The sequence below is a fragment of the Callithrix jacchus genome, chromosome 7 (assembly GCF_049354715.1).
Source record: "Callithrix jacchus isolate 240 chromosome 7, calJac240_pri, whole genome shotgun sequence".
In the NCBI taxonomy this organism is placed as follows: Eukaryota; Metazoa; Chordata; class Mammalia; order Primates; family Cebidae; genus Callithrix; species Callithrix jacchus.
Window position 1 is genome coordinate 73,377,830 of NC_133508.1, and position 25,893 is coordinate 73,403,722.

The 25,893-nt window shown below is 51.4% G+C and overlaps 1 protein-coding gene across 2 annotated transcripts in view; it reads right to left on the reverse strand.

Annotated features, from left to right (window-relative positions):
• GRIK3 (glutamate ionotropic receptor kainate type subunit 3) overlaps window positions 1-25,893 on the reverse strand; it is a 230,936-nt gene that overhangs the window by 11,625 nt on the left and 193,418 nt on the right. For both annotated transcript variants that reach the window (XM_035250837.3, XM_035250836.3), the window contains exons 11-13: window positions 12,992-13,215; window positions 7,500-7,618; window positions 4,739-4,956 (exon numbers count right to left, since the gene is read on the reverse strand). In XM_035250837.3, the coding sequence (XP_035106728.3) occupies window positions 4,739-4,956; window positions 7,500-7,618; window positions 12,992-13,215 (561 nt within the window). The remainder of the gene's footprint in view (window positions 1-4,738; window positions 4,957-7,499; window positions 7,619-12,991; window positions 13,216-25,893) is intronic.

Genomic DNA, 25,893 nt, shown 5'->3' on the forward strand with positions numbered 1-25,893 from the left:
GGTCTGTCTAACTTAAAACTGATATAACTTGATGCCAACAGGCAAAACCACACTGAATTCTGCCTGGCAGTTGCCTTTTGGTCTCCCTACCTGCTTCTGCTTGAAGGCAGGGCTAAGGCTCTGTGTGAGAGAGGCCAGCGGATGGGTCAGGAGAAGTTGGAAACTGAGTTTGGGGAGCATCATCCCAGACCCTCCAGCTCAGGGAAGGGTCTGCCTTATAGCTGGAGGCAGCGGGTGGGCCGATGACCTCTCTGAGAGCATGCCTAGGTCAGATGCCAGGACCCAAGCTGTGCAAGGGGGAGGGTCCAACAATGCACAGGGACCCAGGGAGCCTGGCATTCTCACCCCCCACCCCACTCCCACTCCTTTCCTAAGCCACTTTCCCTCTCACCTGGTATATGCTCCCTCACCCCCAGCACTGAAAAAGGTCTAAGTGCTTCCGACGTCCTCTTTCTTCAAAGCTGTGCAGCCCTCCCTGCAAAGAACGAGCTTTCCCAACGTTCTCCTTTACATTTTGCTTACATATTTTTACAGCCAAATAGTGCTTTCAAAGGCCTCCTTTTTCATCTCCTAATTAATTTTTATCTTCCAAGGCGGAGGGAGGACAACGCAGGAGACGCTGTTTGTGATGTCTGCTGCTCCCTGACAACTCTTCAAATGAAATTTCCTTTGGAATGATGGGCTGCAGGGTGGGGGCAAGGGATCGAGGGCCCCCAGAGAGGCTGGCGTCCCGCTTCCTGCTGTTGCTGTTTTTGGACAGAAACAGGTTCCCTCCCTTGGGAGTCCTACTCTCAGTCAGGGCGTTCTTTAAGACGGTGTGTGGCCTAACCAGGAACATACTAACCACAGAAATCAAGTTCATCCGTCCTGCACTTCAGGCCTTCCAGACAGGCTGCCTGCTCGGTTCCTTTCCTTGACCTTGCCTCCTAGATTTGTGCCACTTGGTTGCTGCCATCTTTAAATCCCATCCTTTCATTCAACAACGGTATCCACTCAACATGTATTATTAGAGCAACTACGACGTGCCAGGACTGTGCAGGGCTGGGTATGTGGTCAACTGACTGTGGCTTCACTTTTCCCCAGCTGTCTCCTGAGGACCATGGCTGGGCCCTTAGAGAAGCCATATGAACACAGCTACCAAGAGCATAGGCACTAGATCCAGGCTGCTTGGGTTCAAATCCCAGCTCTGCATTTCTCTAGCTGTGGGATGTTGGGCAAGTCAGTTAGCCTCTCTGGGCCTTCCTTTCATCATGTGTCAAATGGAGATGACACATGATGTCATCCAAGGCTTCCAGGGCTGTTACTGAGGATGTTATAAGCGAATACAGGTAAAGTGCTTGGAATGGTGCTGGCACAAAATAAAAGTTCATTAAGTGTTACTGTTATTGTTGACTCTGCCAATGTCTCCTAGATATCTGATGGCTCCTCCTGGTCCTGTCTCCTGTTCAACAGTGGTGCAGCCTTGCCATATACTCTCACAGGCAGAGGAGGACCACCACCTCTCCAGGAGAAGACCCTGGAGTGGATGTGGGAGAGGCACTGGGTGTGAAGACAGAATGTCTGACCTTGTACTCGGCTCCACCACTGATCTGCTGTGTGATGATGGGCTGGGCCTGTTTCTCTAGCTTAATCTCAGGTCTCCTTTCAGCTCTCACCTGCAAACATTCCATGCTAATAATGAGGCTATTGCCTGGCTGTGGGGAAGATCTAACTAGGAAGTCCAACTACAGAGGGCAGGGTGGTGGGAAGGCAAGGGGGTGGGAAGGCAGGGGATTTGTTCATACGGGGACCTTTAGGGTGGGTGTAGTGCTTCTAGCTCATCTGATGAGGAGGGTGGTTATTGTATCTACATTTAGGTTCTTCTCCCAGAGGTTAACAGTCCCATTACTGCTGTTGATGACAGGGAGCCTGGGCCAAGGAGAGCTTCACTAGAATTAAGGCAGGAGACAATGTGGCCAGGCCAAAGAGGAATTAATTGGCCATCGGGAGAGCAAGAAAGTGGACTTGGTGATGCAGGGGGTGTGGAGCTGTTGTTTCTGACCCACAGACCTCTGTGAGCATGAGTCCATGAGCCCTGGCATCCCAGCTAGGTGACAGCATTTGTGTCTCTCCTCTGCCCTCCTTGCTGTGCCATCTGCAGGGAAGGTGGGTGAGGGCACAGGAGGGTGCGGGAGGTGCTGCTTGATGCTGGGGGCAGGAGCTCAGTGGGGAGCTGGGACTAGGCTCTTGGAAGCGAATCTGAGCATCTTAGCATGGAGGGAGGCAAGGACATCCAATCAGCAGCAGTGAGCCTGCACCAGGCTTATTTATACTGTTTCCCTTTGATCGGGAGCTCTGCTTAGAGATGGGCTCATGTGTTATGCATGAGAGATGCTCTGGCACAGTCAAAGGGCTGGGCCACAGCCTGGGGATAGGCACGAGCAGGCAGGCTTGTGTGCACACACATACACACACATGCAGACTCACATACACAGTACATTATACACACAAACACACAGACATATACATATGCATGCATGGGCCATTATACAGCCCTGCCACACACAGACACATATGCATGCATGGGCCATTATACACACACGCATGCAGACATATATATTTATGGATCATTATACATGCACAAGCAGATACATATGTATGCACAGGCCATTACACACACACACACACACACACACAGATACATGCATGCATGGGCCATTACACAAGCATACACACACAAAGGCTAGTATACACACACACGCAGACTCACATGCCAGCACAGGCCATTACACACACAGGCCCATCTGCCCTCCACTTCTCTAGGCATACCCATGAGGATATTCAAGCGGACAGACACATGTATTTTTTTCTGCACACATACCGATGTAGACCCTCTGGTACACACTTGTACACATTCACAGGCACGTGTCCAGATCACAGAGATGCATCACACATATGTTCAAGCACACATACACATAGATGCAGACACATGTCCCAACACAAATCCACACATGTCCCCACACAGGCAGAGTTGTGCACAGCCACATGTGTGCACACATATACATACATTCCCACATATCTTATACTGCTACATGCACATGTGAAGCCATGCATGTATACACATCCTCACCTACTCACTCACAGGCAGAAACAGAGAGTCCCATGATAATGCTCTTATCTTCCCCTCACTCTAAATCTGCGGTAGTGACCTCTTAGGCAAGTCAACCAACATCTGTCTTAGTAACATCCAAGAGGGTTGGATGTTGCTCTTTTCCTCACTCACTGTCTCTTCACTACAAAGCTGCTTTCAATGACATGGTGGGGTCTGGGCAGCGGGGAGGGGAGAGAGTGCTGGAGGGCCGCAGTGCCCAGTAGGTAGAAGTCTTTCCCACCCAACCCCTTCCTTCTGTCTTCACTGAGTCCCCACTGAAGGCTCCACCTACCACTCAGAGGCTTAGCCTAGGAGGAGGCCGGGTAAGTGATGGGGAATCAGAGCCCAGAGGAAAGGGAAGTACCCCAGGCTTCCATTGCAGGTTGATTGAGACCAGCTGAGTAATAGAATAACATATAAATAAGTGGGCCTGCAGCCACAGAGTTCCCAAATCCTAATCATTTCGGAGAAATAATTAGAGCAGTGGTTCTCCAAGCATGGAGCCTGGGCCAGCAGCAGCAGCGTCACTCTGGAACCTTTTAGAAATGCACATTCTCAGCTCCATCTAGACCATCTAGAATCAGAAACTCAGAGTGTGGGGCCTGCAAGCTGTGTTATCACAAGTCCTCCAGGTGATCTGAATCCACACGCACATCTAAGAACCACTGGCCTCGAAAAGGGGCTTCAAGAAGGCAGGCCTGGTTCACACCTGGCTCCTCCAGCTGGGAGTCCCTGGACAAACCACTTTGCCTCTCCGGGACTCAGTTTCTACATGTGCAAAGTGGAAATAATTTGAGTACCAGCCTACCAGGGTTTGTCACGAAGGTTAAATGAGGCTCAGCATTTAAGCAAAGTGTGTGGCCCACTGTGAGATCTCAGTGGCAGTAGCTAGTGTTATGATGACTTTAATTTCTGGGAGAACCTTTGTAGTTTCTGGTTCTAGGGGCCAGACAGAATCTCCTAAGCCCTCAGCTACTCCAGTAGAAAGTGGAAAACATTAGGGCACTGAGCCAGCACTTCACAGAGCAGGAGGAGCAATGAAATCATGGCCAGACACCCATTAGAGCAGTCGCTTGGGCAGGTGACAGGGACTTTATCTGCTAACACCAGCATTCCTAGAGTGTAACATGCTCAGTAATGTCTGTAAACACTTGTTCATGTTCTAAGCCTCCTCCCTTCCTCTTAAGATCTGGCCCTGCTGCTGTTTCCCCAACCTCAGGCTAGCTTCCTTGAGTTGGATGGCACTGAGCCCTGAAGCCAAGGGCAGGGAGCCCCCTGGCCCTAGGCCTGTGTGTCTGGGCCACTCCTCCCAGACCCTCTCTACACCTGTCTCCCTCTGATGACTTAAGGAATCATAACACATTCATATTGCTCATCTCAGGCACAGAAACTTCCAGGATTTGTGCTGAGGCCAACCCATTTGACCCACATCACCGAAGCTCCCCAAAGTCAACTAGCCCTAACAAGGCGGGGCTGAGCCCTGGGGGCTTCTGACCCATTGGCCACGTGTGATTAGGGAAGGACAGAGACTCCCTTTCCTCTTCTGCTCAGTAAAGGGTCCAGAGAGGATCAGCTCACAGTGCTGCAATAGGAGGGAGAGGGCCTCACCTTGAAGAAGGTCATGGTGGCCCCATCCTTGACAGCCCCATACTCGATTTTGGTTTGCTTGGCCAGGTCATCAGCAGAGTCAATGGGTGATTCCATGCGCTCCACAGTCAGGAAGGCAGCCAGGTTGGCCGTGTAGGAGGAGATGATGATGAGCGTGAAGAACCACCAGATGCCACCAATGATGCGCGTGGACAGGGCTTTGGGCATCAGCTCAGACCCTGGCGAAGAGAGGAGATAGACAGTGCCATACAGCATCCAGGCCAGCGTTGCTCAAGTCCCTTGGGTCAGGGATTCCTCTGATACTCTAGTGAAAGCTAAGCCCCTTTCCCAAGACCGGCGGTTCTCACAAGTGTTGTCCCTGACCAGCAGCAACATCATCACCTGGAAACTTGATAGAAATGCACATTCTTGGGTCCCACCCCAGCACTCACTGAATTTCCAAGGGTGGGACCCAGCAATACGTTTTGAGTAAGCTCTCCAGATGATTCTGATGCAGGCTGAAATTTAAGAATCACTCTTCTAGAACAACACGTACATTCACATTTCACAGGCTCATCAAAACCTCAGATGCCTAACCGTGGACCATTTATGTGTTGCTTAAGAACACCTGGGAGTCAGGACCCCTGGACTCTTGAGTGAATCCTGCTCCCAACTCTCTGTGTGGTCTTATGCCTGGTATTTCCCCTCTCTGGGACTCTGCCAAACATGAAGAATTGTCCTTCCTCTGTCCTAGCCTCACATAAATACTGTGGGTGCTGCAATGATATAATTCGAGAAGAAATTGCTTTGGAATTACAAATGGTATACAAATACACGATTGCTATGCGGTGCTTTGCAGGAGGGAAAAAAACCCAACACTTTTTGAAGCTCTTTGCCGAAATATATCACTTTTCTTCTCCAACCTTAGGTATGGAGTGCAATTGAGATGACACCTTCTAACTGAAGTAATTAACTAGGCGGCTTTCAAGAGATTTAAATTGCAAGCGACTCCTGAACTTTCCAGAATATTTGGACTTGCAATCTGAAAAGCGTCTGCTTTGATATGGATGATTATTTTTTTCTCAAAGAAGTCACTCAAGGGAGAGTTTTTCAAATACACAAGTATTTTTCTCCCTCCTAATCAAAACCGGAGGAACATCAGGGGCCAGTGCTTTGAATAGCAGCAGGAGGTGGAAGAAGAGACGTTATTACTGCATTGAGGGGCTTCCAGGTCTTCCCAACTGTCACCAAACAAAGATGATGGACAAAAAAGCAAGGTGAGGCTCCAGGACACTCATTAATAGCAAGGACACACTGAGACACTTCCCTTGGAAGCTGCCTGTCACTTCCTAGCTGCTGGAGACCACTGAGGTTCCATGTCCCCTCCTCAATCGGCCACTCCCAGCCTCCCCAGGTTGCTCCAAACCAGGTTTTGAGCTGCTCCCAGAGGGAAAGTAGCTTATTTCGGTTGCTTGATTGCTGAGTTCTGCCAGGCCCGCCAGACCTCTGCCCAAGTCCCTGCCCTGGCCTCTGCCATGGTGGAGAGGTTTCTTGCATGTGGGATGGATTTGCTTTTCTCCTCTCCTCCTTCATTCAAGTGCCCAGCACAGAGCCTGGCACGTAGTGAGTGCCCAGGACACATTGGGATGACACCATTCACTCATTCATTTGGTATTTGCTGATGAAGGTCTACTGAGGACCAGGGTTTGTGTAGGTTATGCACAGATGACTGAGGCACAAGGACATTTTCTCTGTCCCTTGAAGCCCCTTCCCTGCCTGCCCCCTAGGTAGGTCCCTCAGTGAGACTCTAAAAGGCAGAGACTTGTCTGCACTCCCTAAGGTAAGAGGCTCTGGACATGGGACTCCACTGGCAGAGGCAGTGAACACATGGCTTGTGGCCAGCAGGACTGGAGTGTGGTGTCCTCCCTGGGGCTCTCTCCTGGCTGGTGGTCCCCTCTCCCTGTACCTGCTCTCCTGCTCCCTGCCATCTCTGCATCTCACTCCAGCAGGTGCTTTGCTTTCTGAGATATATCAGTAGCTGCCAATATTTCCAAATCACATTGGCCTTCCGTCCAGAGTATGTAAGAGAATTGCATCCCCACTGTCAGCAAGGAGCCTCTCCTTGCTTTTTTGTCCATCATCTTTGTTCGGTGACAGTTGGGAAATTGCATCCTTTTGTGCACCTCATCTTTGATGCACTCAGGCTGAAGTCCTCAACTCAGCCATGATCCTTCCTACTCCCAGGCGCCTCACAGCCAGGCAGCCACGGAGTCCCATCCACAGTGTATTCTGAAGCTCTCTTAGTCCATTTCTGCCCTCCACTCCCAGAGCCACCACCTGGCTCAGGTCTCATCACCCCATTCCTGCAGGGGCCTCCCACCCAGCCTCCCTGCCTCTGGTTTCCTTCCATCCACAAGCCCAATTTGCACAGCTGGACTGTGTGGTGATGAGGCCATGGCGGGGATCAGTCGCAGCCAGCAGGGTGCTCTACATCCACATCAGCTGGAGCAGGAGGTGGGGGAATGTTTCCCGCATGCCATGAGTTGGGTGGTTTTCTTAGCTTCAGACCCTGAGCCAGCTCCAGCCAGAGTGGAGGTGGAGGTTGGGGGTCTGGGCCACAGGGACACACCCGGGTATCTCAGTGTCTCCAACATTCTGCTGGGTCATCAGGGTCTGAGGCTTCCCCTGGAGGTGTGGGCTAGCTCTGCTGATGCCAAAGAGCCTGAAGACCCCTTGGGGAAAGGAGACCCTGGATGGGGAGGCCCTGGGAGAGGATGCATACCTTGCTGCATCAGTGATCCCATCCCAAACCAGAAGCTGTTCAGCAGAGTGAAGTTATTTTCCACCACCTCGGAGCCAGGGTTGCAGGGGTGAGCGTCATACCATTCATAAGGGCTGAACCTGCCATAGTAGGAGAGGGACAGTCAGCCTGGGAAGCAAGGGGCATCCACACCCCAGCAGGGAGTGCTTTAGCAAACACGGCTGTGCTAGCAGCCTCAGCATCAATGTCCTCACGGTTCTGCTGGGAGCCCGGGCAGGGGAGATTGATCCACGTTTCTTATTTTTTACTGTTAGTGCCTTTTTCTAGTTATAAAGGTAATTCACCAGCATCTCTTAAAATTAAAATGTACATGCCCTTCAGCCTCGCAATTCTGCAACTCATTATCCACCCCAGAGAAAACACTCTTACATGGGCGTAAAGAGAAGCACATAAGGGTGTTTATTAAAGTGCAGTTTGTAATGTCAAAGAAACTGGAAACCACCAGAATGTCCTTCAACAGAGGAATGGTTAAATAGACGATGCCACGACTCCGCTGTGAAATATTACGCGGTTGTTAAACGAGAAGAGATACTCGCGATGTCCCAACGGGGACAGATCCTCAACATACATTGTTGAAGATCTAAGCAATAAAAATATTAAAAGCAATGTAATGAAGGGAATAGAAAACAAGAACAACATGACCATACTTACGTAAATAGATTCCTGAAGAAGTAACTACTCAGTGCTTTATGTGTACTCATGGGCAAATACATAGTAAAGGGCCTGAAAGGGTCTCTCTATAAAAAATATCAGTGTTTACCTCTGGGGAGGGGCATCAAAATAGCAGAAGGAATTGCAGGAAGGCCTATTGCTCTATATGCATTATATAAATTTTTAAAACTGAGAACATGGTTTTGAATTTTGGGTACAATAAAAAACCTTAAAATGGAAAAAACGCAGAAGACACTCTTTATAAAATATTCAGACAGTATAGAAGAATACGATCTGAAAGGGAACGCACTCCAACATCCTGTCCTTCCGAGAGAACAATGTGTTAGATAATTTTTTTAGATTTTTGTCTTTGAATATACAAATACATATATGACAGGGAAAAAATGATTACTTCAAGCCCCCTACTGCCTTCTAAGGAATAGGAGTCCTGATTACTGAAGGGAGTTTTTGTTTACTGCGTGAGTTCCAGTTGAGGATATTTATGTTTGAAGAAGCTTGATAAGTTGAGGGACCCTGGCTGGGGGACATTTTCTCTAGGTTTGTGGGGTTGGTTTTAGGATGCTGAGAGGACAGACCTGGAAGGAGAAACAAGTCCACTGGAATTTTGTTGTGTTTTTTAAAATGCAATTAAGTGTGATGTTGTGATGTCTCTTTTCTGTCTCCCTTCTAGAAGCTGGAATATATTATACATTGATTACCAGTTCTCATGTGGAAAGAATTTTATTTTCATGAAGCGGGAAGATCCCTCAAATAGGAAATTCCAAAGAAAGGTTTCAAACCAAGACAGGGATCTTCTAAGGAAATGACCACAAACTGGTTAGAGGCTCTAAAATCCACAAGGAAGAGATCTAGGGTCGAGAAAGCACCGATGAGAGGCTATTGTGAGAAGGGTTTTTGGAGAGCCTCTGAAGGGCTGGGTGTCTGGAGCCCCCACTTCCTCCACCAAGTTGAGGGATAGGGGATTCCCAGGAGGCAAGGCAGCTCAGTGCCTGGCCCCGTAACTGAGCGGACAGACCTGGAAAGTCTGAAGGCCAGGGGTTGGGCTGATGGGTGCTCCGTCGGTGGAGCCAGGAGAGTCCCTGCTGCATGACATCGGCCTGAAGGCCCAGACACCACCAGGACTCAGGACACTGGGTCCACAGTGCTTCCTTTGGACCAGATGGACTCATGCAGAAGACAGATCCAGCCCAGGCCAACCTTGACTCCCATCTTAGAAGGGCAATAGGATTCCAACATGGCAAGGCCATGGGGCACAGGCTGCTGGAGGACCGGGGCCTGAGTGGGGAATGGGCCACCAAGGGAGGCCCTGCCAGAGGGGAGCCATGGGGAGAGCATCCACCTCTGAACACCCTGGAAGGTGGGTGGGAGACAAAATAAAGATGATTTTTGATGAGCCCAGTGTCCTGCTCTTTACATGTACTGGGCACACAGACACAAATATGGCATACATGGTATTTTTTAATGCAAAAGAATCCCATATCATACCACTGTACTGTGTGAGAACTTGGCTTTTCATTTAATCTCACCAACCTCTTTGCAGGTCAGTTCTTCCAGGTCTACCTCACGCTCTGTAACCACTCCACAGGTGTTCCTGACCATGCCTGGACCGATGGGCACTTAAGCTGTTGTTTCTTTCCAACTATGGTGCACTGCTGGAAAAGCATCCTTGGACACACCTCTGTGGGCACTGATGCCCAAAGGTGGCCTTGTACTCTGGGGCTTGGCTGCAAAGGCATTCTAGATTTGGGAGAATGCTAAAGTGTGGCTCAATGGTGATGTTTCAACAGAAGTTCCGGGAGTGGAGCTGCTTATCATGATAAGAATAACCGGTTCTAGAATGGGCTTCTTGGTTATCAAATGCTGTTACAGGCTGGGGTCCTCACCGCCTCCTGAGAGGTGAAAGCACGCAGGGTGCCCATTTTACAGATGCAGAGGCCACTAGGATCCTGCAGTCAGTGGTACAGAGCATCCTGGCTCTAACCCTCCTCGGCCACAGGAGAGAAGAGGAGTGGAATGGTGGCTGGACAAGGAGGGAAGGTGTCACCTGGAGTTAATGGTGCATCTTGGAGTTGTAGTTTGTGGCTGCAAGGGCTTCTCCAATCTTGAGAGTAAATAAAAGTTAGAAGTTGGCCTGGAGACACTCTGTCTCCACAGAGGAGGCCACACTCTGTCTCCAGCTGGAGTGTGGAGGTATAGACAGGGCATCCCCTGCAGCTGAAGCTCTCCCTTCCCTGGGATACTCATCTGTGCCAGATTTGACTGCAACATGGCTCCCAGGAGCTAGCTGAGCTGCTCAGCCTCAGCCCTGCCTCCTGGGTCAGGCATGTAGGATCATCCACTGTCATGAGTGCCAACTGGCCTGCTCTTCGGGGTGAGAAAGCACCTTCTGCGCCCTTCCTGTTTCCTCCTACCTCACCAGGCGTGAAGCAGTATCCTGGTGACAGCGAAAGACCTTGTGCAATGCCTGGTCCCTGATGTGGGCCAAACAGACCAGGCCAGGCAAGTGTGCAAGATGGACAGTCTTGTGCCAAGCTGGAGTTGCCCCAGAGTAGACCTGGGGACCTGCTCACCCTTCCCAGGCCCCATCTTTTGGGAGTGTGGGCAGCTGTGTCCAGATCGCCAGCAGCAGGCATGGTCGCCGGGAGTGAAGGGGAGATGGCCACATTCACACTACAGGTATGTTGTGCTTGACCCTGCCAGTGTTATAAAAAAATCAAACTAGTGGCCCACAGAGAAAAACCGTGAGACGTCACATAAAAATCCCAATCTCTCTCTCAAAATCATGAGCTCTGCAACATTGGTCCTGGGTCTCTGCCTGGTACAACGTGTTGGAGCTGACTAGTGGCTGCCCCCTTCAGCCAGGTGAGCTCTCTAGGGTGCCTCAGTCCCTACCACTCCCTGCTGCCTGTCCCTACGCCTGTTTCACTCCCTTTGGCCCTGGCAGGCACTTGCGTTTGTCACCCTGGATACGAAGTTAGACTGGTCTGGGTTTGAAGCCTAACACTGCCAAAGAAACACTTTCTGATTCTTGGCAATTCACTTAATTCTCCAAGCCTCAGTTTCTGTGTCTATAAACCTGGGATAATTATACCCACCTCAAGACAGGTGTGAATGGTGTTGTGTGGTGCTGAGTGAGGTGACAAGCGCCCTCTGATGCTCTTCCCAGTTCTGTTGCCAAAACTCTTGTCCATCTCCTCTCTTCTCAGGGGCCTCCTATCATTCCAGCAGCTCTAGGAATCCCATCTTTTCTAGAAAGTCACCCAGCCTAACCTTGGGAAAAAGGCTCTCACCTTCCCAGGTAGGAGTCAGGGTGGGAAGCAGGTGCGGCTGCCGGCAGCTGGTGCGGGGCCAGGAGTGAGGTGGGGATGGGACACACATCAAAAGGGCAGAACAGATGCTGGAAAAGCCGGAGGGTGTGGGAGCCAAGAGACCATGGGAGCTGCTGAAATCGTGGTTCGAGCTCTGGAGAGTGGCCCCTGGCTTTCAAAGCCTTGTTAGACCATTAGAGACAAGAGGCGTGATGAAGGCTTCTCGGTGGCAGGCTTGGCGGCTGCTGCGTCCACCAGGCATGGCGGCCCTGGCAGCTCCAGGCCTCCAGCAGCACAGGGCTTGGGAAGCAGGACATTTCATGGCTCATAGCCTTCCCTTTGGTCTCCGGCAGTGAGGAAGGAGGCAGCGGGAGGCAGGGGAAGGGAGCGAAGTGGAGGGAGGGTGGCTTTGAAAGGCGGCTCCGGAGAAAAAAAGGCTAAAAACGCCAAGTCGTTGGATCTCAAATTCCCTCTCCGGAGAAGTCTCTCTTTGTGCTTTGTTAGGATTTAGAGAAAAAAAAGATCTGGGGCTGGGGCTGGAGCCCCAAGGGAGAAGGCAGAGGGCCCAGCTGGAAAGGGGCAGGGAGCTGGCCCCCGCAGCCACCAACCCCGGGGCAGGGGCGGACTACTGGACAGAGGTGTGGGTCATAGATAAAAGGCTTGGTGACCCCCGTGGTCAAATGCGGCAAGTGTCATGTATTGGCCGTATGACTTTGGCAAGTGGTGAGACTTTCTGAGCCTCCAAGGGAGGCTGGGAGAATTAAATAAGATAACTGCAAAGTGCAGAGCACAGTGCTTAGCAAGCAGCAGGCATTCCCGCAACACTGGGCTAAACCTGCCCCTAGTGACCTCCTCCTACCACCCACCAGCAAGGGTGGGCTATGTCTACTTTATTTGAATAGCCAAATGTGCACACATGTTGCCAGCATGGAGCCCAGACAGGGATGTGTGCATGTGTGCCACGTTTCTGCATGTGGGGATGCGTGTGAGTTTATTGGGCACTGTTCCTCCTGCTGTTGTGGCTTAGATAGACACACCTGTTTTCCAATTTCTAAGCCACCCACTGGGCCACCCAGTGCCCTGGGTCTGCTGTACCAGGTGCCTGGCTCAGGTGGTGCAGCTTTGGGCAGCAACTTGAACTCTTCAAGCCTGCAAATGGGACCTGAGGTGCAAATGGGACCTGAGGTGCAAATGGGACCTGAGGTGCAAATGGGACCTGAGGTGCAAGTGCTACATCTCAGAGTCACAGAAACAGACCAGGGTGAGGTTCAAGCATGGGGCCAGGGAGGGGCAAGGCATGGAATGTTCCCTGAGGGATACAAAGGAATCTGAGCCAGGGAGAGTGGAAGAGGACTGGGCACAGTGATGGCTTGAGACTTGGGCCTTCTGTGCCAGGGGCTGAGGAGGTGAGGACCCGCCTGGCCCCGAAACCTTCAACCTTGGGCCCGACATCTGGCCAAGGAATTGACTTACCTGGCGATGACGAAGAGGACACAGCTGACACCCAGGTAGGCGAGGAGCACATACATCCAGATGTCTGGGGACAGGGGATTGAGGAAGGAGAAGACGCTGGGGTTGGTGCCATTGGGCTTTCGATACAGGATGCTCACACCGAGTGTCATGAAGGGCTTGGAGAAGTCAATGGCCTTTTCTCGAACATGGGTGATGGTCAGGGGGGCCACGGCCAGATCTGCCTTCTGCAACCAGACAGAGAGAGAGAGACCGACTGTGAGCAAAGTCTCAGAAGAGCGGAAGACAGAACACCCTTGCTGGAGGAGAGAGGAAGGTGGCGTCAGTTGTCCAAGCCCCAGGTCACTAACCATTCTTCTGTTTCCACATTTACAAACCCTCCTTCAGGGCCAGGTCAGGGTGCTGGGAGACAATGATGAATTCAACTTAACCTCTGCTCTCTGAGAGCTCACGGTCTTGAAGGAAAGGATGGTGGAGTAAACATGCAGAGAATGGAACTCTCTTAAAGCTGTAACCCAAGCGCTCCCCTCTCAAAAATGGTGCTTTGTCAAATAAATGCAGTTCAGTAACCCACAAACATTCAAAAATACCTCGTTCTTTTTATTGGTGTCTTTCAGAATCACAAAGAGGACACAGAATGCACCATGACGCTTATTTAATTCGCTTTCCTCTCCCCTCCACTGCTCTAATGCTTCACCACATTCTGGATTTTATATCCTAAAGGCCCTCCAAACATGAGTTGGGCAAAGGTAATACCCTCATTGGGAGAAACTAGGCAGACAGGCTGGGCACAGTGGCTCATGCCTGTAATCCCAGCACTTTGAAAGGCTGAGGCAGGAGGATCGTTTGAGCCCAGGGGTTTGAGAACAGCCTGCATAACATAGCAAGACTCCATCTCTACAAAAAATTAAAAAGTTAGCTGGGTGCAGTGGCCTGTAGTGCCAGCTACTTGGGAGGCTGAGGTGGGAGGATTGCTTGAGGCTGGGAGGTAGAGGCTGCAGTGAGCCCTGACTGTGTCACTGCACTCCGGCCTAGGCAACAGAGTGAGATTTTGTTTTGAAAAATAAGAAAAAAAAAAGGAAAGGAGACAAAACAAGCAAATCCAAGGCCCTTATTAATAGGAGGTGGTGTGGAGTGGGAAAGAAGGGGGTGGAGTAATGCTAGGAATGCTACGTTAATAAATTTTCGCCTATCACGATTTTAATAAGGGAAAGAATTAAAGTTCAATTTCTTTGGTCTGAGCTTTTCCTGATTAAAAAATCTAGATTCTGTCATCCCATCCCAACTTTTCAGCCTCACCCCACTAGCATCCTCCCCCATGAGGCCCCGATTAAACCACTTCCTGCTTACCACAGTCCCTCCTTCAGCCCCATGCTCTGCACATCCCACGCTGTTTCAGATGTCCTTTTCCTGTTGTCTCCTTCTCACCATGTCCGCCTTCCTCTGCACACCCTGTCTCTTCCAGAAACCCGCCCTCGCAGCCTCCATCTCTAAACTCCCATAAAGCCAGCTCTGCTCTGCTTGAATGGCGGTCTGTGGCCGCTGCGGCATTGTGTCTGATCTGCTTATTTGCCTGTGAGTTCCTGAGTGCAGCTGGAGCTGGGGTGGAGTCTCTGCTTCTTTTCTCTATCCTCAGGCCCTCTCTCAGCCTCTGGAATATTTGTTAATTAATAACCTTCCCCTATGAGAGGATGCCCCTGGAGCTTCTGTGGATATTTACACCTCAGAGTGTGAACTAAGTTATCACTTCCCTTCCTCAAGTAGGACAGGACAGAATGGGAGGCTGGGGCTTAACAACCAGCTTTAAAGTCCCTTTTGCCAAGGGGGGACCTCCCTCTGACACCTCTTTGCAAGGCAATGCCTCTAGGTGGCCATCCATTGACTTGGTCCAACTCCATTCATCCACTCACTGTGTCATGAAATCCAAGAGACACCAGGGATACAGAGCTGACCCAAACAGACATGGCTTCTGCCCTCATGGAGTTTACAGTCTAGTAGGGGAGACGGACATTAATTAAACTGTTTACTAAAGGGTAGCTGCTAACACTAGCTCTGACTTCACTCATCTCAGAACAGGAACTAGCAATCCAGTCAAAATCAGATGTCAAGGAGGGAAGGGCTAGTATGGGTGGAATGGCAGCTCTGGAAAGCTCTGCAGGTGCACCCGGCTGGGTCAAATACAGCTTTGACCCTGCCTACCCAATGTTTCTCCTTCTAAGAGCAGCCCCCACACCCCATCTGACACTTGGAGTCCAAGGATTCCATGATCTTCAGAACCTGGGAAAGATGGGGAGAAGGAGCCTATTATAAAGGCTCTTTCTTTTGTACATTTCTGAATGTGCGAGTTGGAATTTGCCTGGCTGGAGGCAGAAGAAAGAAGAGCCGGCAAGCTGCTGCCACCCCAGCTTCCGGAGTCCTCTCAGTTCAGGTGCATACAAAAGAAAGCAGCAGCAGCAGCAAAAAAAAAAGAACTGTAGAGTGGTGAGCAAGAGACCTAGTCCCTGGTGACATGGAGCTTCCGGTTGAGTGAGCCCCTGCTGGGGCTGTAGGTAGGATTGCTGGGTAGGGTGGGAGCGTGAGTGGGACACCCTGAAAGGCTCCTTTCAGTCCTAACGTTCTAGGATTCTCCATAATGTTGACGTGACAGAGATGTAGAGGGCCTCTGATTCTAGAACTTGGCGTCTCCAATCCTGTCCCTTCAAAGTACAGTCATGTGCTGCCCAACTGTCTTGGTCAACAGTGTGCTGCATATAGAACAGTGGTCCCATAAGATTAGAATACTATTTTTACTGAACTTTTCCTATGTTTAGATAAGTTCCCATACACAGGTGCCTACAGTATTCAGGAGAGTAACATGCTGTACAGGTTTGTACGTAGGAGCAATAGGCCATACCATACAGGTGACGTGTGTAGTAGGTGCTACCATCTAGGTGTGTGGAAGTACAGCCTATGATGTCCCAACTATGATGAAAATGCCTGATGACATTTCTAAGGATGTATTCGTGTTGTTAAGTGATGCTTGACTGTATATTGCATTAGGAGGTTCTGTTCTGACTCCAAAGTCATTATCATTGCCCAAAATGCTTTTGGAATTGGTCTCTGGAAATGGCCTCCTGGGCTTGGAGTGGATTCTTGGGAAGAACCTCAATGTCAGTGATGGTGGTGAACCTCCCTTTGACTTTTGATGGCAAGTTGGATAAGAGAGTTGTGGCTGGGGGATAGGGGTGTTTGTAGCCAATGATTAGTTCGGGGACTGGTGAGAAAGCGAATCACATGGTTTTCTTGCCAGCTCTTCCCCTAGATCCTCTCAGAGCCTTTGAAATCTCCCTGCCATTCTTCCTGCTCTTTGGTTTTAATGGGGTTGGGAGACCGAGGCATCCTCAGCATTCTGTACCTGCGGCGGGAAGACACCTGGTCAATATGACCTTCACCGGGAGTTTGGACTTGTGTTCTCCCTTGGGCCTCAGGAATGCTGTAGTTCTCCACTTCGCTTCGGGTTAAGGCAGAAAATACTACATTTCACCGTTGGTTACGATTTCCCTGAAAAAGGCATTATTTTGTCCAACTTCTCTTGAAAGATGGGAACAGATGTTAAGCCTTTGCTGTTTCAGTTCATTACTCAGAATGAAAGGCCCAATCTTGGCAGGCTCTTCCCACTTGTGCAAGTTTTCTTTGAGGATGATTCATAAAATCATAGGCTGTCAGAGCTGGATGAGAGACCTTCAAGTCTATTTGAGGAACACATCTATTCCGACCCCACATTTTTTTTTTTTTAACAGAAGGAAACTGAGGCTTGGAGAGAAGCTCCTTGGGCTTTGCTATAGTATTTACAGTAATCATGTCCTTGAAAGACATCAAACTCCTAACCTGTACAATACTTTCTTTGGTCTTACAGGTGTTTTGTCAGCCCTCCTGCCTCACCAAGGACCTTTCTGTACTATTTCTAAACCTTTGGACCTGGCGGGACAATCTTCCCAGGATATTACTTCATCCCCATAAACAGCTTTTCACTTGCCAAGAATCTGTTGGGATCCTCCTCCCAGTCTCCTCTATCCTTGCATGAGGTCATCTGGCCCCATCCGTCCCACCACGTCCCCAGCTCCCAAAACTGAAGGTCAGAACGATTTAAGCTGCTATGGCTCCAACCTTTGGTCCTCAGTCTCCAGATACCCTGGCTGCTGGTTGAATCTTGCCTTGTACCCCAGACTAAAACCTGGATATCTTCCTACCAGGTTCTAGGAGTGGGGTTGGGACTGTGGTCCCGGCTCTAAGAACTTGTCACTAATCAGACTTCTGTTAGGACAGGGGTCCTCCCCAGGGTCTGAGATGTGGCCCCTGACTCCCAGCTTGCTGCCCGTGTCTGGTGTCGCTGCTGATAGCTGCCTGCTTCGATTCCCAGGTATGGTCCCCACCAGATTCCTCATCTCCGTTCTTCGCCTCTTAGTTGGGATCCCCATCTGACATGCCAAGCATGACTCAGTGTATTGTATATACCTCTGATGCAATCTCCCCAGTAGCCCTGCCAGGTAGTCGACTTCCTCACCATATTCCAGATGAGGACAGGGTGGCTCAAGCAGGCTAGGAGGGTTGTTTAAATTGGTAAGTGGCGAGCTGGTACTTGGACCCAGTTTACTGTGATCTCAAAGCCCAACATTTTACCACTCTACCATGCAAGTCACATGTAATGGGTTGAATTGTGCCCCCTTCCCCATTATGTTCAGATCCTAACCCCTGGTACTTGTGAGGGTGACCTTATTTGGAAATAAGGTTTTTTCAGATGAAATCAAGTTGAAATGAAGTTATATGGAATGAGGGTGGGCCCCAAATCCAATGACTGGTGTCCATTTAAGAAGAGGAAAAGAGGAGGCTGGGCACAGTGGTTTATGCCTGTAATCCCAGCACTTTGGGAGGCCAAGGTGGGCTGATCACCTGAGGTCAGGAGTTTGAGACCAGCCTAGCCAACATGGCGAAATCCCATCTTTATAAAAACACAAAAATTAGCTGGGTGTGGTGGCATGTGCCTGTAGTCCTAGCTACTCGGGAGGCTGAGGCAGGGAGAATTGCTTGAACCTGGGAGGCGGGGGTTGCAGTGAGCTGAGATCACACCACTGCACTCCAGCTGGGGCGACAGAGCAAGACTCTGTCTCAAAAAAAAGAAAAAGAGGAAGAGAGGATGCATAGATACATACAGAAGGCCATGTGATGCTGAAGGAGGGGACTGGAATAGTAGATACAAGCCAGAAGCACAGGGACTGCCAGCCACACCGGAAGACTGGACGGAGAGAAGCATGGAACAGGTTCTCGAGACTTCAGAGCCTCCAAAAGGAACCAGCCCTGCTGACACCTTCATTTCTCATTTCTGACCTCCAGAATTGACAGTGTAACTTTCTGTTGTTTGGGTTTGGCAGTTCACAGCCATTTGGTGTGGCAGCTCTAGAGAACGAATACCTGCCACTTAGACCCTGTGCAGGACACATGGGGCTCCTTCCACGTCCTGCTACTGTCCCCACCCCAGCACCTGTTCCACTCTGAAGAGCAAGCTTCATGCCTGGGCCCACCCTGCCTTGTCCTGAGCCCAGTGTTGCATTCCCAGAGACCTGAACTTGACTCTGGCTCCTGACCATGGGGCTTCCCAGCATATATGGCAGCTGCAGGAAGTTGCTGGTGAACTTTGCCAGCCCCAGGTCCCTCTGCTGCTTGCACAGCTGCCTAAGAAAACCAGCCTCACTCCTACCATGCATACGGGACTCTTCCCCAGGGACTCTTCTGGCATCCCGCACACATCTCTAGTATGTGGCATCATGGAATTCTTGTCCTAAAGTGATGTTTCTCCAGCTAGAATCTATCCTTATCCATGGTGCTAATTAAAGTATGTCAGGACGTCCTCATGCCTCTTACTAGGGTTCTTACAGCCATGCATGATCTAGCCCAGTGCTGTCCAACAGAACTTCCTGCAACTATGAAAAGGTTCTCTATCTGCCTGCCCAATATGGCAACTGCGGGCCACACGTGGCTGTCCAGCAACTGGCTTGTAAGACTGAGGAACTGAATTTATACTTTAATCGAATTTCAATGAATTAAAGCTTAAAATTAAATAACTCCATGCGGCTGGTGGCTGTTGCATTGAAAGGCTCTCCAACATTCCTTGCACGGTCCTCCCCTCTTCTCTTCCTCCCAGCCTTCCTGCAGCCTCTCCAATCCATGCTTTCTCTCTTACCTCCGGATGCTGCACATGAACTGTTCTCCACCTAGAGCCTCTTCCTCCCCAGACTCTTTGTCTAGTGAATGTAGACTTCTGCTTCAGATCTCAGCCCAATCATCACTTCCACAGACACAAGCCTCAGAGGAAATCAGGACTCCCTGGAGACTACTCTCATCGCACCAGGCACTTGTCGCTCCCAGCATTGATCATGGTTGTGATTTTAGAGGTATTGGCTGATTCTCTGGGTGTTTCCCCCCTACACCTTGAGCTCCTGAGAGTGAAGCTGGAACCTGTTACCTTTTCACTGTTGTGTGCCCCATGGCTGGCACAGTGTGTGGCACACAGTAGGCCTTTTGTAGAGACTCTGGGAATGAATGACTAGGATGCTGCTGGTTAAGAGAAGACACCCAGCGAGCGTGTCCTCAGGGTCAGCTGGCGGTGCACATGGCCCTTCACGAGAGGATAAAGCAAGTCACAGACAGTGTCTGCTGCTGAGCCACAGCCTCTAAGCTTAAGAAAACACTGTGTCCCTGAAGGGCCCTGGACATGACAAACCAACACACTCAACAGTCCACACATTTGGACAGAGGGGAAAGAGGTGCTAGCACATTCGTAAGTGTCAGCCAATGTGTCAACTACTAGTACCTGTGATTCATTCACCGGCTTCCTGAGCTGACAGCGGCCTCCCTGCCTGACGCCAAGAAAAGATGTGTATGCCTTTCCTGGGCCTGCGAGAACAGCTCAATTACTGAGGTCCAGCAAGCTCCAGCCCTGTGCCTCTGTTCTTCGGAGAGAGGATGGGCAGGTCTTCCCTGCTTCATAGACCCCATGGGGGTCCCCAGGATGGATGCACCATGGGCTCCGTGTCCCATCACTGCATGTTCTCTCCCCCCACCTCATACACTGATAGTCATATCAGCCCAGACAGGGCGTGGCCTGCCCTAGCAAAGCCCAAGGGAGCCGAAGACTGTGAGCCCCGCTCCCCACAGGCTAGGTCCTGGTTACACACTCCCATAGCCCCCTAACTGCTCCTTTATGCCCTTATCATTATGGAATTATTTGCAAGTCACTATGGAATGCCCAGCTCCTCTGCCAGGATATACAGTCTAGGAGCGCGGGGAATGAGCTTGTTTCACTCCCTGATGTGTCCCTAGAGACTAACAGAAAGCCTGGCACAAAGTAGGGGCTGAATCAAATTCTGCTGGAAGAACAAGCATCCAAATACACACAAGGGTCCTGCTCTCCCCTTACCTAATGGGCTGAGCTCTGGCCTCAGGTCCACCACATTGGCGCCCACCAGTACACCTGTTCCTGTCCCCTGCCCACCCCTCTCCAGAGTTTAGAGCCTGCTGCTTGTGGCCTGGCCCCTGACGAACCCACCTGAATGCTGGGTTACACACTCTTCTTCCCTCTGATCTGTCAGTGAACCCTAGCACTGATAGCCCTCCTGTGCCCTCATTCCCACCTCAGACAGGTCCTGGTGACATCCTTAGCTCCACAGAGCTCCCCAGTCACTGCTCTGGGCAACCAGGCTGGCCTGTGGAGGGTCCACCTTTGGAACCCATCTCTTTCTCCTCCTCCCAGGTGAGCTCCCAGCATGTCCAGCTCCAAAGAGCCCTGCTCCAGGCTGGGGCAGTGGGATTGGGCGGAACCTTCCCTGGAGCTGCAGACGGGTTGGGGCCACCACATGCAGGCCAGAACTAAGGTCTAGTTCCTAGCTGGGAGGAAGATGGGACGCGGCGGGGGAAATAGTAGTGTGTCTTTGACAACAGATCTTCCCGTGACACCTGCCACCCCACCTGGAGGCTGGGAAACCGGAGTTCATAGTGCCATTGTCTATCCCCGCTTCTTCTCTTCCTCCCAGCCTTCCTGCAGCCCCCAGTCCATGCTCTCTCTCTTACCTCTGGATGCTGCACATGAACTCTTCTCCACAGTTGGTTTTGGGGGACAGCTTCCCAAATCCATGTCCTCCTCCACCCAACCCTCATCACTGGCTTCTGCTGCATAACCAGATCCCCTTCCTGGATTCCCCCGACTGATGCTGGTGAAGGGGACAGGCCATGGCTAGCCCCAACCTCTCGAGCCTCCAAGATCTTCCCCTAAAGTTTCCTGGGTTGGATCACAGTGACTGCCCACTGCTCTCTGATCTACAGGATCTGCCAGCCCAGGCCCCAGTCTGGGAGGAGCCTGGGAAGCTCTTCCACTCAGCCACATTCCTTGCTCAGAAAACTTGCCCTCATCGAGTATTTATATCTATTCATAGATAACTGCCCATTTCTTCCACTAGTCTGTGGGATCCTGAGGATCAGGGAAGAGATCCTGCCTGTTTTGTTCACTGTTGTATCCACAGCTACTAGCATGGGGCCTGACTTGACAGATTTATTGAAGAAATGAGTAATTCAACCTCTGGGAGAACTGGAGGTTTAAAAGATCTCTCAGCAGGCGCTGCCTCAGGAGTGCCACCCTGCAGGTGGCGGGGGCGGGGAAGGGGGACCAGGGGCAGAGGGACACCAAGTCAGAGAGAATATCTGTGGATGACCTGCCACCCAGCTGTGAAACTTAACAATTAGCACTGTGGCCATCGACAACCTTGGCAAACAGCACCCTGAAAAGCCCACATATACGGAAATAGATGGGGAACAGGAGCTAGAAAATTCGTGTCAACCAGTGGGTCATGTCCCGGTGGTTGGCACGCAGGTCTCCTGAGCTGATGGATGTCTGACAGTGAGAAAGGATGGGTGTGCCTCTCCCAAGCCTAGGAGAACTGCCTGGTTCCTGAGTCCCCAGGAGCACCAGCCTGTGCCTGTCTCTTAGGAAGGCTCAGCGGGATTTCCCTGCCTCAGGGCACACTCCGAGGGATCGACCACAATCTCCATTGCTGTCTCTAAAAGAATCCTGTCCCCAGTCCCTGGGTGTCCACGAGATGCTGTCTGTCCAGGGCCCAGCACAGTTCACGGTCCTGCCAGTGCTCTGGGACTCCGCGCACTCAGCTGCAGCCCCAGCCAGGCCCTGACCAGGTGGGGACTGCAGCAGACCTGTCATCCGCCCAGGCGTGTGTCTTAGACCTGCCTGGGACATCTCCTAATTCAAGTCGCAGCCTAAGGGTCACTTCCTCTGGGCAGCTTGAGGCATTTTCCTCAAGGTTATACCCCCAAAGCCTTCCATCTTCCCCACAGCAGCACTGACCAAAATCTTAATGAAACCTCACTTGTCCAATTCACCGTTTGCCCCTGGAGAGTAAGGACCATGTCTGCCTTGGGCACCCCACTCCCTAGTCACTGCCCCGGGTCTGGCACATTATCAGTCGGGGCTAGGCTCAGACCCCTCTCAGGCAGCCTTCCAGATCCTCTGGCTCTGGCCATCCTCATGCAGGTCCACTCTGATGGCATTTCAACTCCTGCCCACCTGGCCACCTCTGGCCTCCAGCCCTGTGGCTTCTCATAGACACTGGGTCCCATGCCCACCATGCCAAACCCAGAATGTGTGGGAGTCAGGAGCTGGTGGATAAACCTGTTTTCCCTTTCTCTGCTTACCCCAAGAGATGGTCCTGAGACTCACTTTGTAAGGCTTTTCCGGGGTGCAGACTCATAGACTGAGACGTGAGTCACCCTCCAGGGCAACCAGCTCAATAACACATCCTGTGTCACCTTCCTCCTTCCCACTCCACGTCCCTTGCCCTTGCCCCTCATTCTGTCCCTGGAATCACAATCCCTAATTGAGTAATGGCATAATCCCCTGCCTCAGGCTCTGCTCTCCAGGCTCCCAGGCTGAGACAGCCCTCAATAAAATTTTGTGGAATTGATAAAGGAAGGAATGATCCTCAGCAGGGGAGCTTGTGTGTTTCTGCTGTTCCTTCTGACCTCGGTTTCCCCCATACTCCCTTCATCCCTGAAGCTCTGCTGCTCTCTTGCACCTGTTTGTCTGGACCCGGTCCCCTGCCAGACTCTTTCCATCCCTTTTCCCAGGCTAGTCTGTGCTCACTGAATTGTGGAGCTGACAGTTCTCCAGGGACTCTCAATGGGGCCCCAAGTCCTTCCTGCACCCCTCACCTGGTCTCCCCAAACAGACTCTGGAGACATCCTGAGCTTCCCCGGGGCTCCACAGTCATTGCTCTGGGCAACCTGGCTGCCCTGACAAGAGTACAGCTTTGCAGTTTCCCTTGCTTTCAACTGCCCTGTCCCCTCCAGGATTCTGACTTGTCCCAGCTGAGCTCCCAGCATGTTTCACTTGCAAATGTGCTGGCCCGGCCCAAAGAAGGTAACTTGGGCAGAGCATTTCCTGGCCACACAAACAAGAGTGTGAGGCTCCTCCTGACACCCATGTGGGCCAGAACTCAGACCTGCTTCCAGTGGACGACAGTGGACATACGGGACAATGGGGTCATGGTGTTGAAATGAGACCCTCCTCTCACACACCATGGCTGCGAAGCCAGCTAGTCATGACCTACAACCATGTCTCTGGGCAAAGCACGCAAGTCCATGTGTTCATCCACGAGTCCCTCATTCAGCGAGGCTGTCCTGTGTGTCCAGCCCATGCTGGATGTTGTGGCAGCCACCAAGTTTAGCCCACCAGGTACTCCTCATTGGAAGAAGCGTCACACAGGGAAACGGGTACTTCTAACCTTGTCACCCTCCCTGAGCTGCACTCAGTGTTGCCGGGAAGCAGAGGGGATGCGTGGGGGGTGCAACTTCTTCCCAGGAAGGTGTACAGTATGCTAAGGCTACCCGTGATGACTCCTGGTCTCCACCGTGTTCCATACTTTATCCTGGTCCAGCCCCATCTATGAGCCAGGGGAAACTCCTTATCTGGCCATCCACACTGCAGTGAGATGTAACAGCTTAGAGAGAAAAGGACAAATTTCTTGTGGCCTGCAGAGTTTTTATGCATCCCCTTTAGCCTCCCTCCTGCTCTGATGCAAGGGCCTGGGAGGCAGCCAGGATAGAATTCTGGGTCTCCGAGGGTGAAGTGTGAGAACAGGAGCACTCAAGGACTCTGCTGGGGTTGACCCAGTACCCCAAGGATGTCATGCTTGTACCAACTCATGGATGCTCATTCCTCATCTCCCTTGACCTCCTTGCAGCCTGTGACCCTCCTCCCTTTCTAGTATCCTCTCCTCCTTGGGTCTCCCACACCCCATGCCCTTCTGATTCTCTTCTTTCCCTTGCCAGCCCAGGCATCTTGTGGCTTCCACCCTCTCATTTGTGCCATTCAGGGTGCCCCCCAAGGTCCTCATCTCTGCTATCCCTGAGCAGCTCTCTCCACCTCCCAGGCTCCCTGCAGGATGTGCTGATGACTCCTAGAGCTCAGTCCCCAGCCCTGCTGCTTCCTCCAAGTGCCCAGCCACAGGGCCAGCCATCTGCAGGGATCCCAATCCCAACACATCCCAAATGGATCTCACTATGTTTACCAAATCCTCAATTTCTCCAGGGGGCTTTTGATCTGGGCAGGACACCATCACCTCCCTAACTGTCCAGAATAGAATTCCGTGCCCCGTTCTTCACCCCTTCCTTCCTCCACCTTCTCCATCCAACCAACCCCAGCCTCATCGGTTCCACCTGCTTGTCTGCTGGCTGTGCCTCGACTTCCCTCCTTTCCTAGAGCAGAGCTCGGAGTGAGGCCACTGTGCTCTCCCTGCTCGAGTCCCAGCGATGGCCTCCATACTGGCTCAGGTTTGGCCCAGCAGCAGAGCGACCTTCGTCAAATGCCAAGTCAATGTCACCCCAGGCTCCACCTTGGTGGGTTCGAATTCTCCATAGCCCTTGGGATTCAAGTCCAGTTCCTCCATTCAACACCTGTGACTCTTCAAGGCCTGTCTCCTTCCCCGTTCTCCATCAACAGCTCTCCTCTTGGCTCCAGGCATCTCACTCCTGGGGTTCTGCCTCTGGACTCCCCAAGCGGGCTCCTGGGCACCTGGTGCCAGGACACAAAAGCTCTGGATGGCCAGTGTCATAAAAGGCCAATGCCCCAAGTAAAGTTAGGGGGTGGCACCTTGATGGATGCCTCAGTTCCCTGTGAGTCTGATCAATGTGAGTCAGTTCCTTGAGGCTCTTATTTGGATCCAGTCGGGGTAAGGTCTAGGTCCTGGACTACTGTGGCCTGGCACGATGACCATGGCTGAGGGGCCACCCTCCCACTGCCTTCAGGTTCAGTCATGGACATACATTAGACAGGGAGGCTGTCCCTGGAAGGAACAGTGATGAGCAGGACAGCTCCTGTGTACTGAGCATTTACTGAGCACCAGGAACTCGGCAAAGCATTTTGATGCTGTATCTCATTAAATCTTCTCACCAATCCAGGGCAGGAGGCCCTTTTTTTATCCCCATTTCATAGATATGGAAATGGAGGCCATAGAAGTGGAATAACTTTCCCACTCTTAGCTGAAATGTGCTAGGCCTAGAATTTGAACCCATTTTTGTTAGATTCCAGAGTCATCAAAACACGTGGGAATAATTTAAGGCACGGATGTGAGTAGAAGATTTTTGAAAGAGGAAACAGACAAGCAGGCAGTAAATATAGAGAGAGCGAAATTTGGAAGAGAGTGGGGGATGGAGGGAACAATCACTGCTCTGTCTAATCGTGCTCGTTGCCCCATCGTTCAAGGCGACTTGGGCAGGCGAGTGTGTCAGCAGGAAGCGATGCATCCTCTAGCTACCCCGTCTTCCTCTGCAATCCTTGGAAGACCATGTGGCACGGGACAGAGGCG